At 34.8% G+C, this 14,974-nt stretch overlaps 1 protein-coding gene across 3 annotated transcripts; it reads right to left on the bottom strand.

The window, feature by feature from the left end:
* Positions 1-3,559: 3,559 nt before the first annotated feature.
* LOC106105021 (calnexin) lies at positions 3,560-14,854 on the bottom strand. 3 transcript variants are annotated; one of them, XM_013285225.1, is made up of 14 exons: positions 14,736-14,854; positions 14,395-14,502; positions 12,870-13,037; positions 12,369-12,518; positions 10,378-10,586; positions 9,662-9,869; positions 9,024-9,144; positions 8,218-8,360; positions 7,499-7,615; positions 6,980-7,120; positions 5,149-5,277; positions 4,522-4,652; positions 4,441-4,485; positions 3,560-4,091 (listed from the first exon to the last, which is right to left on the bottom strand). In XM_013285225.1, exons 2-14 carry the CDS (start codon positions 14,500-14,502, stop codon positions 4,031-4,033), a joined length of 1,731 nt encoding a protein of 576 aa, XP_013140679.1. In that variant the 5' UTR covers positions 14,736-14,854; the 3' UTR covers positions 3,560-4,030. The 3 variants fall into 3 exon arrangements, with proteins under 3 accessions (XP_013140679.1, XP_013140677.1, XP_013140678.1); XM_013285223.1 differs by having other exon boundaries at positions 4,441-4,652; XM_013285224.1 differs by lacking the exon at positions 14,736-14,854 and adding an exon at positions 14,657-14,680 and having other exon boundaries at positions 4,441-4,652.
* Between the last annotated feature and the right edge of the window lie 120 nt (positions 14,855-14,974).

The following is a 14,974-nucleotide window of genomic DNA, read 5'->3' as shown; positions in this document are numbered from 1 at the left end:
GGGCGTCGAGGTTCGGCGTCGGGATTTGATTGGAGCCGTGGAAAGATACATCATTCCAACCCTGAAATACCAATGTTTAGAATTGAAATACTAGAATATGGCAAAAGCACCAAAATATTACATATCTTAGAAGTACTATTGATTATTGTTCAAAGTATTGGATAAATGCCAAGTGATATTATCTCTCAGAGTCGTATTTAACCAGCGGTGCTAGGGATGCAGGTCGCCTGACCGTCGCCGGGACTTTAGGCGCCCGGGCACAAGGCCTTGGAAAGCGCCAGTCAGTAGACGCGTATTACTATTCGGGGCACTACACTTTTCGCTCCTAGGAACCTAAAATGTCCCTGGCCTTCTGGTAGTGAGCTTTTGACTTTATTTATGGTAATTTGATAGCATTAGAAAGCATAGTTTTGATTATGTTTAAATAAGCTGTGGATTTACATACGAGAACGACGGATCGAACCGAAATGAGGTCAAACCCAAAAAGCATGCCTTGTTTACCGTCGCCTCAATTGAAGTGTGTGATAACACCGTTATATTACTAGTATTTGGGAAGTTAACGTTCTCAACACATCTTTATCCACCGTGCATGCTTACATTATTTTTTTTAAATATTTGCACTAAAATGACAAATGTATTATTGCCCTGCATGTTATTTTTAACGAAATAAACAAATATTGGCTTTTATTTATGTATAAAAATTATGTTAGTGTTATATGTATTCTTTAACCGATAAACTGGTTTCGATAAAATTTTAGCACGGAACTTAGGACGCCTGAGGTTTGTAGTTACCCTAAAAAACTAAAAATTAAAATGCCAATCACGTTTAAACTTTTTTTAACTCTTTTGGTATTGATTTGATTTGATTTAGCAATGTATGTCAATATCTACAACTTTTGCACTGATTATAAAAAAAAAAAACAATTATAGCTAGGTTTATAGTTTTTAGATACTTTGATTGTTTTTATTTTGTTATCGTAAAAGGAATCACAGGAATCAAGCTTGTACTTATAAATTACCAGTCATAGTGTTCTTGTAATAAAATTAATAATAATAACTTACCAAATCGTCAGCAATAATGAGTATGATGTGAGGCCGGTCTGTCGCATGACAGAACATCGCCAGAGCTAGTATACACAAAACACGCGTCATGCTGTCGCCGAGAGCGTGCAACGACTGACGACTGCAAAATGGAAACTAGCAAATGCAAAGCTTCAACCCAATCCCAGTTGATGACAGCTAGGTAGTGTGACCATGTCCCATCTCAAAAATGACTTTACCATACGAATTTCCCCACAAGTGTGGTTAATTGTGGATTTCGAAACTTTCGTCAACATGTCACACATTTTCATAAGGGAACGATATTTGTCGACAGAATGTTTAATGCGGAATCTTACAGTAAACGAAATTTATTGTAATTTATTTAACAAGGTGTTTTAGAAGGAAAAACCTTGACCCTTCAAGTAAACTGACCTTGTTTTACAGGAAAATTTATATTTGACAGTTGTATTTAAATGTTTAAACGACACTGCACAAACATGTGCATTATTTGATAACACTTCCCACTGCTGAAGGTTTTTTTTACTAAGGACAGTTGAAATAATGTGTAAATTGTTGACAGTATAAAGTAATGTTTGGAAGTACATTTTACGCGACACTGCAGTAATAGTAAACATTATTAAATTCTACTATAAGGGTTATCACACACTTATTAACTGTAAGCTAGGATAAGTGCGCAATAATCCTAGTTTTTATTGTGTGAATTTCTAGTGGGACTTACATACGTTATTTTAAAACATAGGTAGCGTCCCTGTTGCCATTTGTACTTTAATGTTATATTTATGACAAAATGTATTTTTTCTTTTTATTAAAAGACCTTGGTAGTGTTACAGTCCGTAAAGGCCGTACAAACTTAAAGTGGGTTGAATCTTAAATGACGCGTAAGAACAATGGACAAGTGTCGGAATTTAAATCGATAGAACAAAGTTGAAATTAAAAAAAAATATATGTTATTTATAATTTACATACTTATGTATTTTTCAGATGTTTCATTATTTGAAGTAGAGCTCCAATTTTGTATAGCTGTATCCCCTAGTTTTCCCTTCCTGTTCCCCCTTTACTTTCCTTATTATCCATATATAGCCTAGTCTTATCAAAATAAAAGGTGTAATAAAATACAATTTGGATAGAAATATTTTATTTAATTAAACATAAATGCCAGTCCACTGACTCCTACCGCACAAAAAACCTCGCACACGCACACAAAATACTTCGATTCACTACCTAGATATAATACTATGTCATATAAGGTTTAGGGCCTGTCCCACCACTGGCTGATAAAGTTTCAGATAGTTTAAAAATGACGTCACTGTCAGATAAGGTAACAAAATTTGATATTTCACATATTTTACATGTTGGATTGTTATCAGATATTTTCCAATTTGGTGGGACAGACCCTTAATGGATGCAAATCACTGATATCTATACAACCCGTCGGATAACTCCTTACTTAACCCCTTAAGTATTACTTGAACAATCCAATTCATCAAATAACTATTCGTGTATAGACAAAGATTTACTGAACCATAGTTAAAAATAATTCTAAACACGCACAGATTTGACTGAACGGTGGAACTGTACAGTTAGAACTGAGCGTCCTGAAGGCTTCATCAGTTAACACTTGTTGATAACTGACAGTTCAAGATGTTGCCAAGATGGCGAAATTCAATTAGGACGATTTATAGCCTATCTAGTGGGTTATAGAGATCAGTGATCCAAAGTAACAACAGAACAGAACGTCAAATAAAAACAAATTTTTATATTGTTTAATATAAATATTTGTATAATTAATGTTCCAATATTTACCATGTTTACATCAATTTACTACAAGAACGATACATTTTAATAAACCTTATACATTTGTAGCAAATATATTAAAAACTACATATAAATTTAGCTATGCATATTCCTATACATGAGATAGACAGACAATATATAAATGAGACAAAGAAATTTGCGAAAATTGATATTTGTGACTATACTAATATTATAAAGAGGAAAAATTTGTATTTTTGTATTGAATTAACTCAAAAACTACTGGTCCGATTTCAAAAATTCTTTCTCCATTAAAAAGCTACGTGATCAAGGAGTAACATAGGCTGTATATTTTTATTTCACGCGGGCAAAGTCGCGAGCAACAGCTAGTATTAATTAAAAACTAAACACAACTATAATTAGGACGAATAATATCTTACATCCAATACACAGTATTCATATTCTAATATTATATAAAACATTCGTTTTGTTCATAACTGAAAAGGATTATGTTTCACTTCTTTGGTAGACAAGAAAGGAAAATAGTATAGATAAAATATGCGAGAAACCAATAAAAAAATCATACTTGTATAGAATGAAGAAACTATATACTTTTTAAATTTAATTAATCCATTTTAAAATCATTTAACATTAAAGTATAAAGGTTCAGTCACTGAAGAAAATAAAATTAACTAACAAAATAAATACTCAAATAAAATGCATATCTCTAATTTTTTAATAAGCCATAAATATAATTATTCTTTGCACTTTAAATAAAACTCATCGATAAACAACACTAGACCTTATAAGCCGCCAATACGTGCAAGTGAGACGTCCGAATACATCCGTCTCCCTCGCACTTGTTAATCCAACAATTATAGTGATGTATAAAGTTCATTCGAAATATCGATATTATGACGTTTGACTATAAATTATATTGCAAATTTATATTTTCTTATAAATAGAGTCTATTTAGACGTAGTAATATAAAATAGTCCTAATTTATTGAGTTAATTATAGAGAAACATGTTAAAATACATTTTTAAATTTATTCCTATTAGGGACAGATCTACTTAAGTATTCTATCGTAATAGTTAAATGAAATCGATAGTAAGAATTTGAAATTTTAGCTAGAATATAAATGATAAATGAGTGCAAATAAAGCATATTTGTACCGAAACGGTTGGTACTCAATAAATTAGGATATATATTAGGATTACTCCTTGCGCGGTTTGCGCTTCCTGTGGCCGTCGCCCGCGCCCTCCGTGTCCACCTTCCTAGCAACGTAATTGTAACGTCATTACACAGTCAATTTAACTATACACTAGAACACGGAAGAATGGTACATAAATTGACCTTAATTTAAATAAAAAAAAAATCCACCTAACTAAAGTTTTAGAATTGAAATGAAAAAATACAACGACTCAAGGAAAGACACAAATAAATGACACACACTTCTTTGGTCAAAATTGGTCCAGTCGTTTTATGCTGTATATTGTTACAATTGAAATTACATACATATAAACCAATATACATAAAACTAAATATATACACGGGTAAAAAATTATACCTTTTTGTCAATCGGGTAAATATTAAAGTTGGCTTTAACAACATTAGTATACTTACTCTGGTTGGTCAGTCTCGTGGTCGGAGTGCGGGGGCGTGGCGGGGGGCGTGGCAGGAGGTGTGGCGGGGGGCGTGGCGGGGCCCTCCAGGTCGGCCTTGCCGCGGGGCGCCGCCACTGCCTCCCCCTCGCCCTCGCCTTCTCCCTCGCCCTCCCCCTCGTGAGGGTCGTCCTCCGTCATCGCGTCAGTCTTCTTGTACTCTACATCAGGCTCCTGGATACAGATAAATTTAATTTTAGTATTAGTATTTAATTTTATTAGTAGTAGCAAAAACACTAGTAATATAAACATAAATTATCGGTCTGTCGTTTGTGCAAAGCTAATCTTAACTAACAGTACATGCTAAATATACAGCTTTTGCTAGCGCCTTTATTTGCGTGAAATTAAAAAAATGTACGCCTATTGTTACTCACTGTTAACGTAACTTTTAATAATGAAAGATTTTTTGAAATTGGCCTAGTAGTTTTTGAGCTATTTCAATACATACAAAAAATCAAAAATACAAATCTTAGTTATAGATAAATGAATTTCTTACTTACAATGTTATGTTTACTGTAAAATTACATCAAAATTCGTATTTAAAAAACACATTACTATTTCGATTAAAAATTATTTTTTTTTTCACCATTACCTTTTTACTATAGTAATATTTGCTGAATACATCTCTTGTAACATCCTCTACACGTACGTCACGTGTTGATATACTCACGGGCGCGGCGGAGGGTCCGCAGCAGAGGTAGCAGAAAGCAGCGAGTATCGAAAACGCGACAAGCGCCGCCGCCGCCGCCAGCCACGGCTGCTCGCCCGCCCAGCGCAGCGCGCGCTCCGCCACGCTCTCCTACAACACTGGCACTCACACTCCGCACACTAGCCTGCTAGCTTACTGGCTTACTGGTTTACTAGCTTACTGGCAAACTAGCGGACTACCTTAACTCTTTCGGGGTGTTTTTATTATCGAAGTGTCCAAAATATGTCGTGTGGCATTTATGCCACGTGTCAGTAATTCGCCACCTCTGACCTAGGGAAGTAACTACACAAAGGCATGATTGAAAATTAACCAAACTGCCCCTCCCACAATCCCCCTATAAGGGTGGAGCCGTGAGTGGTATGAGCTGGAAATAGCATAACTTTATTTTTAAAGAATGGTAATTTCTAAAGATCAAGCAATTTTTAAAGAATATTCCGTAAGCGTTGAACTACAATCTCACCTTTCATTATTCCTGGATCACATTACTTCAAAATAGATCGACTGTTGAGACAACTGACATCCCCCAGTTAAAGTAAATACGCTTTAGTACTACCTTTTCTTATATTAAATAGACTCAAACTGTAATATTTAGTATAAAATGTACTTAAGTGTATTTACTTTAGTACCTAAAGTATGGGTCATTTTTACGTCTACATTTAGTAATCCGATAGCTGTAACTAATATAACACAAAAGTAACACCTAGCATATATCAAAGTTTTCGCTTTGCTAGCGGTAGTTCTTGGTAGATATTGGTAGTTAGCGGTAGATATTGGTAGTTAGCGGTAGTTGTTGGTAGTTAGCGGTAGTTATTGGTAGTTTGATAGTTGGACCTCTCTGGCCCTGCGCACGAGGTAGGCGATGTATATGGAGACGGGGATGGCGCAGTAGACGGCGTACACGGCCCACAGCCCGGGCTTGTAGTTGGTAGCGCGGAGGAGGCGGCCCCACACAGATTGCTGACACAACACTCATATAACTAACACTAATTTACGTATTTAAGGAGAGATATTAAAACTTTTTCCTCCCGCTATGACGCTATTAATTTTAGTTGCTAAGGTCATTTCAAGGTCATTGCCAGGTAGAACAGTTGTCTGCAAAGTGCGGCTCCGATTTATTCAAATTTCGTTCACTTTAATTAATATACTAAATATGAAATTTAGTTTTATTTAATATGCTACTTATTTGGTGCAATAAAATTTTGCTAAAATTCAGATTTAGGTGTAAATTTTTTTTTTTAGTGTAATCACATTTGCCTTTTTGGCTACTAGAAGAAGAGCTTGTAGATTCTTTTTTTGTTTTCATTCGAGTTAATCTAATAAAGGAATAAGGATATGAGAGCCCGATTATTAAACTTGTTCAAGAAAATAAATTGCTACTGTATACACCGTAAAAAATTACATATTTACGATTATTTTCCAAAAAAAATAAATAACTTTAAAACTATAGGAAACCACGAAACATACTTTTAATTTAATAGATAATAAAGTGCTTTACTTCCAAAATCACCCTGTATGTCTATTTTAGATTTTTTCTTAAGACTTACACATATAAATGAGATTATTCCTAACCGTCACCCCGCTCTGTCCCCACGTGAAAATAAATTCATCCATTCCAAATTTTAGTCCCATTATCGAAAATAAGGTAACAGATTAGGTTAGGAAAACAATAAGTTCCAACCATTTTGGACGGATGACTTTTCATTCTTATTTATTCCCATGGGGGGACAGAGCGGGGTGACGGTTGGGAATAATCCCAGAAACGTAATTAGTATGAAAACAGTGTAATACTGACCGAGTCGCTGGAGATCTTAGCGCGCTTGAGGGCGTACGTCTGCCGCGTCCAGTCCGCCACCGCCTCCGCGTCGTCGCTGACGATGAGGTTGTCGAACAGCAGCTGCGGCGACATCGACCACAGCTCGAACCCCACCGCGTGCTGCACATTCACCACGCTCACTTATAGGGGTAGCCAGAGGCTTGTCCCGTCCACTTAACCAAATTTACCTAACCAGTTAGGTAACAAGATTTTTTTTCGCGCGAATTTAAAAAAAAATAACAATTACAAGTAGCCTATGTATCCTTCCAGACTATTCTCTATATCTGTGCCGAATTTCATCGAAATCCGTTTAACGAACCAGGCGATCGACACAATTGTATTAAAAGAAATTTTGTAACTTTATAAATAAATCTTTAAACCGTTTAGGTTACAAACTCTAACAAAACATCCATCTAATTTTCGCATTTATAATATTAGTATGAAGTATGATTAAATAAGAAAATGTCAATTTTCTCGTTTATGAACAGTAATACTCACGATGGGCGTCATGGCGAAGGGGTGTTCGTCGCGGAAGTAGTGCGGGTTGGGGATGCGGCGCGGCGCCCACTTGCCGCGGTAGTTGGGGTTGGGGATGAGCGGCGCGCGCCACACGCCCTAAGGGAAACACTTCATACACTACTAATACTAGTAAAAAAACAAAATTACACTTATGAAACTATCAATATATTTACAGATTTTTACACTTTATAACGAATAAAGAATTTTTAAAAGTAACCCAGTAGTTAGTAGTAGTTATTTCAATACATACAAAATTACAAAACTTCTTTTCTTTCTATTTCTATAGATAATTTATACAATTCAAAAATAAATAATTTCAATTAAATATTAACATTTATGGTTAAATGTCACAAAGCCTTTACAAAGTAACAAAGTTATAAAAAATATATTTTATAATTTTACGGAGGATATTGTAAAAAGAAAAAATGCGATTACATATTGATGTTCTAACACCACGGATGTCAAAAATACCAACATTTCAGGAGAGAGAAAAACTGCATAAAAAAACTGTAAAAATACTAAACTAATTTAATGTTTGTTTATACATAGTTATAGTTATTGTATAATAAGTTTATAATAGGTTAAAACGATGCGTTTTCCGATTCTCTCGAAAAATAGCCAAAAAGTGACTTACATGGTGCTGGAAGTTGGAGAAGTGGTGGGGGACGGGGTGGGGGGACGGGGTGGGACAGGTGTACCTTGTAGTGGGGGTTGGGCAGCAGCGGGGGGCTCCAGGGCCCGCAGCCGGGCGCGGCGGCGCAGACGGGGTTGTCCACCAGCGGCGCCTCCCACTCGCCGTCCATCTCCTCCTCCCAGTCCGCCGGCTTCTTCGCCTCGGGGTCTGCAATGTTATACATAAATAACTTAAACATTTTAAAATCTGGTTCTTAAATAGCATAACATAGCTCAAATTAATCAATTCTGCATTCTATTGGATCTCTAATTTGAAATCATTTTCCAATTCCATCCTTTTCTTAGACATAAGATGCAAAACGGTAATAGTTTTGTCGAAGGAAGGGACACATAATTAGGGGGAAATATCCTCTATCAGAACGTCTTCACCTATGAAGTAAAAGTCAATCTGTTTGCAAATACAAATTTGGTGGTTGCTTGTTTGTTTGCCATGTTATGATATAAAAATAATAATTTGAAAAGAAAATATAGTGTTGGCTGAAGGAAAAAAAAGTTTACCACATACACACTTCAATTTTGTCATAGTTTTACTTACAACCATAGATCGAAACTAGTCAATTTTTATATTAACTTCGATTAAACATAAAAAAGACCTTTAATTAATAATTTCAAGTGTAATATGTATTTACCATATTACACTAAATATGAAATGAGCATATTAGAGGAAGTTTGAGAGTAGTCCCAGTGGTAGAGAAGGTAAGAAGTAGGTTAGCATGGTATGAACCGAGTTGACGGATGGAGGACAAAAATCTGCTGAACTGACCCTGCGGGAGTAGGATAAGGAAGATGATGATTAGTAATGTGTACTTACCGGGTATCATCTCTGGCGCGTCGTCCAGCCAGCCGTCAGGCTTGACAGCGTTGGGGTCCACGATCTGCGCGGGCGCCTCCTCGTCCCAATCCTCGGGTTTAGTCGCACTCGGGTCCACGATCTGGAAGCAAACCAATTAAACTATAACACTTAAAAAAAACATTCAGACGACTTGAGTACCTCCTTCTTTTGGGAAGTCGGTCAAAAAAATAGCTTGCAATCTCTATCTACACTATTATAATAAAGCGTAAACACACACTTCTTTGTTGCCTAAGATGTCAGCAATTACACCATATTTTTGAATAATTCTTTTTTTAATAAAAAGTCCTACATTTACGTCACGCTTTAGGCTATATATTTCACGCCATTAAACTTAGGGGGGTAAATATTTTGGACAAAAACCCTAATGTGAAAAAGAGACCATAAGTTGCTGCCAACATCAAGGAAGCAAGGTTGCCATGGTTTGTCATGTCATGTCATTTTGACATTTGCTATTGATAATTTGACAAATATAAACAATAACATATATTTTTCGTAATTTTATACGGATGAAGCCGCACGGGAACAGCTAGTACTTTATAACTACAAATGTAAACAATACAAGTTTTTATAATAATTTGATGTGTGCTGCAGGTCACCTTCTCCCTCTCGTCCCAGTCCTGGGGCTTGGTGTCATCAGGGTCATCGATCTCCTCCGGGGGGTTGACCGGGGGGGAGAAGTCCTCCAGCAGGGAGCCCGCGTTCACCTCCTTCTCATCAACGAGCACGCTGTACGTGTTGTCGGGCCGCACTATCAGCGTGTACAGATGCGGCTCCTTGTCCTTGTAGATATCTTCCAGACGTTGACTGAATAAAACATTTAAACTATAGTTAAATATATTTAAATTTATGACTTTGCCGAGATATCCTGCAGCATAGGGGAACCCGGTGCAGGAGTCAAGGTTCCCATGAAATGTAAATTTATTAGTGTGATAAAGCATTTACTTATTTAATTATCAAAAACTTAGCAGAATATAACTTGATAAGAGTGTTTTATAGTGAAAGGTGAAAATTCGCTGAAATAGTGAAACATCCGCTGCCAACAGATATCGGAAAAAGCAGGTGCATTTTATTAACAAATGAAATGAAACAATGCACAGAAAGAGGACATTTTTCCTTCCTATGCATCCCTGCCTCCGTCCAATACACATCAACTCCCCATTTACTACTACCGTAAAAGAGAAAATCTTAAAACTCTAGCTGAACTCCAAATAATTAAATAATCTAAAAGTACTCTTTTAATGCCAGTTTTTTTAAACTAAATCTACACTAAAGAATATTGAATTGCACAATAATTATTGAATATCTAACTTACCTAGGTTTCTTACTGTGCTTCTCCTCAAAGGTGCCATTCTTGGGGTTCTGATGCCTGAAGATGAAGTGCAGCTTGTTGTCATTACCGCACTTGTCGGGACCGAACATGATGGTGTAGGGCGTCTGGTCGTGGAACTTGCGGAGGTCGGCTTTGGTGTTGGTGCCGCGGGACAACAGCTTTATGTACGCGCCGCCGCAATTCTGACCCTCCTATACAAAAGCATCCATTTTTAAAGGACCAAGTCATTCAAAACCTAAGTACCTTGTAGGGAATCTTAAATACTTCGTTTTATAAGCGCGGCTTACAAACGGACAGTCGTCAGGTACAAAGAAGGATGGCAAGCATACTTAAATGTCGCTTCCATATTCGGCCGTAAGGAGAACTATTGGTTACTAAGAGAGCCACTTAATATAGATTTCTTTCATTAAATCCATACAAAAGACGACCACTTAATGATTTCCTATGATAGAATAGATTATACTCTACAAAATGGCCAAATATTGAATTGATTTTTTTTTTTTTATCAAAAAATCTGTAGATGCATAGATATTAAATAATGAACGTAATTAAGTAGGCTATTAAATATCAAAAATAATTTTGAATATATTATGATGTCTAATTGACAGCATTATAACAAAGAAAGCAAGTTTTGGCATTAGGCCAAGTGCCTTCAGAATAGCTACATCACCGTACATACGTCATTATAGTTTATTGCCATTATGAACCAGAAATAAACTGGTTATAATGTAAAATGTAAATACTCTCGCCTTTTTACCTCAAAACAGTTTTGTCAGTTAAAATAAGACGTTAGTCATGAATAAAAAAAGAAATTAACAAACATAACAGCCTGTCCCACCACTGGCTGATAGAGGCTTGGATAGATTAAAAGTGACAAAATATCAAAATCATATTTCCATGACTAATATTACAAATGCGAAAGTTTAGATGGATGGATGTTTGTTAGCGTTTATAGCCTAAACGGCTGAACAGATCTCCATGAAATTTGGCACAGGTTTAGAGCGTAGTCTGGTAGAACACATAGGCTACTTTTTATCCTGGGAATAGTTACGGTTCCCGTGGGATTAATTAATTTAGTTTTTTAATGTTTACTCGATTATTCTGCAACATATCTTCTTGAAATTTGACACAGATGTAAAACAAAGTCTGGAGTACACATGGGATAAGCTTCCTCCCCGAGAAATGTCCAGTTCCCGAGGGATACGAAGCTTTTTGTAATTTATATACTTAGTATGTTTTCTAATGCTCGTATGTTAAATGTTGGATTGTTATCTGACACTTTACAAGAATTATAAGACAGGCCTAAGGGCCTACTAAAATAAAATAAATACTAAGGTATTATAATATATTGTAATCATTATATAATGTTATTGACAAACAAGTTAAAGTGGATGTTAAAATTCTTTAAGTAAACCATACAAAGGTGTCAGTTATAATCTGTTGGTTGTAAATATGAAGACTTGTATATAGACTCAGTAGGGCATAGATTATAAAGGCAAAGAACGTCCTAGTACAAATTAATCCAATAAACGCTTACGTCGTTCAAACTACGAACTAAAGTCTACTATAAGTTGATTAGTAAACACTAGAGAATGATGAAATTATACACTGAATTGCAATAATTGTTTTTTTTTTTTAAATCTGTATATCTGAATTATGTTACACAAGCTATTGCCTGCGACTGCATCAGCTATCCTATGTGGTCTAGACTATGTTCTACATCTGTGAGAAAGATTTACAAGATACTTTTGATTTACAACAAAATCCTCAAAGGAGTTTTGGATATGTAGTAACATACATCCATCCATACAATCGTATGAAGTATGATTATAAGAGTAATTTACAAAGTGTTTTAACACTTCCAATACTCGTATTTTTATGTATTTTGCGATGAAATAACAAGCAACTTATTATCAAGGATTTTCAATCCCAAGGTATGAAAATTGGCTTGAATAATATTACAATAATATTACCTGCATAGTAACCTCATACTGCACAATCAGAGGTTTATCTTTGAATTCAAATGGCTTGTCCAATAGAGCGGAGATGGCGGCGTGCTTCGCTTCCGTAGTCAGAACTAATCCTAGATCTTCCTTCAGGATACGACGAGAGGGTGCTTGGATCTAGAAACACAAATCACAAATAAACTTTACCATACAAATGATTTACAACAACATACATTTCTATACTTGAAGGTTGTGTTTTGTAAGATTTTTCTCTTTCTATAATTTTTTTAAAGAAGCTAAAGGACAATCATCTCTACTTATTATAAAAACAGGAATGATTTGTATTTTTGTAGGTATTGAAATAACTCCAAAACTACTGGGACGATTTCAAAAATTCTTTTACCATAAAAAAGTGATGTTATCAGTGAGCAACACAGGTATTTACTTTTTTATTATTTCTTAATTCATGTGGGCGAAGTCGCGAGTAACAGCTAGTTTTCTATATTTTAATTAACTAAGTATTCTTACCTCCCATTTTCCATCATATTTGGCAATATTCTCGTCAACACCTTGTTTCTTAGCTTCCGACTTGATCCACTTTTTCTTGAATGCCACCTCATCATCAAAATGCTCTGATAAATATACATTCTTCGAGTTTATACTTGGGCTGTGGTATTGTTCCGTTTCTTCTACAGTCTGAGAAAAGAAAATGTTTAAAAACACTCATTTAAAGTAAGAAATGTTGTGAGCATTTTATGGAAACATAAAACACAGTAAGTAAAATATCAAACTAAGCATATATTACATAATAAAGTAAGATAACTTATATTTAGTTTAATTTTTAATTAAGATGCAAAGCAGAGGTCAAGCATTGTTGAATACTGCTTACAAAAACTACAAAAATATATTAATGTGATAAAATTATGTTTTCATTATAACTAAGATGCAAAAACATATTACTGAATTATATGCACAACTATCATATTATATTCATGTGCATTTGGACCTCAAAATTTTACATATTTGATGCATGTGCATATAGTGCATATGCTGCAGGAATGTATAAACCACATCTGGCATGCAGTTAGCTAGCATGATATATAATTCTGTAACAGATCCACGATTTGCATAGCTACAGTAAATTGAGGTAAGCAACTATGTGGTTATTAAGCTTGACAATTTGAGAACTAGCATGCAAGTTACTGCTCCAATTTACTGGCATGCATATATGCATTGTGCCAATAACTGGCATAATAAATATAATTTTTGTATTCCCAGCCTAAGACTTTAAAAATTAGAAACCAATGTTAAGGGAAGGAGAATTTTAATTTAAGAATATTAAAAAGCAACAAAATACAAAAGTAGCATAGTAACATGCAAGGAATGGGAGATATAGATAACTGTAGAGATAAAGCATTAGAAACAGTGAAATATTACTCTTATCTGATTGCCATAGTTAGATAGCTAAATAGGAACAAGACATAATATCAGTTGTAATGTTTACCCATCTTACTTGTACATTAACAAAATTTAAACATTGTAAACATGTAATACTGCCATCTTTTATAGCTTTAACATATTTAATGCCTCTATGCTTTTTATTATCAAAGAGAACTTGAGGGGAAGGCAATATAAAAAACTGCACACTATTGTTTAAAATTATTCAACTAAGTCAGTGAAAGAGCCAAAAGTCTTACATTGGAAATGGACCTAGTATTTAGTTATTTTACTGATTATTTTATGGACTGACTGACTGTAAGTTTAACGATTTTACATTAACTTTTACCACAATAATACATAATAATAAAGTGCAATTTGATGAATTTATTGTAAAGAATAGATTATTCCAACGAATTTGTAAAAGAAAGAGAAAGCAATTATTTGATTGTATTCTTCTTGAAATGGTCCTAATCTTAAAATTTACCCTATGAGCCACCGAGACCTTGGTAGAGAAAACTGTAATGTACTTTAATCCTTTTGATGTACATAGGATTAATTCAACTTTATCACATTTGAACATGTTACAATCAAATTAGGTCATTCCAATACTAACCTCAACCGTTATTCCTTCATCATCACTGTCAGCTTCGGACTTCACGAACACGCTACCAAATAATATCAGCAATCCACATAAACACACTTTACTATTAAATAGAGCCATCTGAAAATTAATACTTCATTTACTATCAGAAAACTTTGAATAGAAGTAGATCAGTCAATCGTCAAACTGCACGTTTTAATTTAATTAAAAGTATTGTCGACGGCTTCAATTATTGTGAGAATGAAATAGAATTCAAAATGCGGGCATGAATTACCGGATCTCGGATATCCTCAATAATCAATAACAAAACTTAACCCCATAAAATTTACTGTATTTGCGATTGAGTTCCTTACCGTGCTCTAAAATTATTTGTAAGATTGCAATTAATTCATAAATATATTTGTTGTGTCTGAAATAAAAAGCCGAAGAGAATGACAAGCGAAAACTGACTGAAAACTGAAATTGAAAAGCGAAATGTGTTTTATTTCGATCCTTTCACCAAATGTTTTGGTTTAATCTGTGGTTGATTTCAATTGGTTATCACTTGTTTTAAATTATAGATTGACCAATAGGAAACAAACAGTTGTCACTT

This window comes from Papilio polytes, unplaced genomic scaffold, assembly GCF_000836215.1.
Source record: "Papilio polytes unplaced genomic scaffold, Ppol_1.0 DF823288.1, whole genome shotgun sequence".
Classification (NCBI taxonomy): domain Eukaryota; kingdom Metazoa; phylum Arthropoda; class Insecta; order Lepidoptera; family Papilionidae; genus Papilio; species Papilio polytes.
Note: the sequence above shows the minus strand (reverse complement) of the source record. Positions and strands in the feature narration are given on the sequence as shown.

Coding starts and splice junctions, on each gene's coding strand:
- LOC106105021 (XM_013285223.1), bottom strand. CDS start 14,502: ATGGCTCTATTTAATAGTAAAGTGTGTTTATGTGGATTGCTGATATTA. Junction 13,038..14,394: donor ATGAAGGAATAACGGTTGAG/GTTAGTATTGGA, acceptor TTCTTTTCTCAG/ACTGTAGAAGAAACGGAACA. Junction 5,278..6,979: donor CTAAGATCTCCAGCGACTCG/GTCAGTATTACA, acceptor CCAGTGTTGTAG/GAGAGCGTGGCGGAGCGCGC.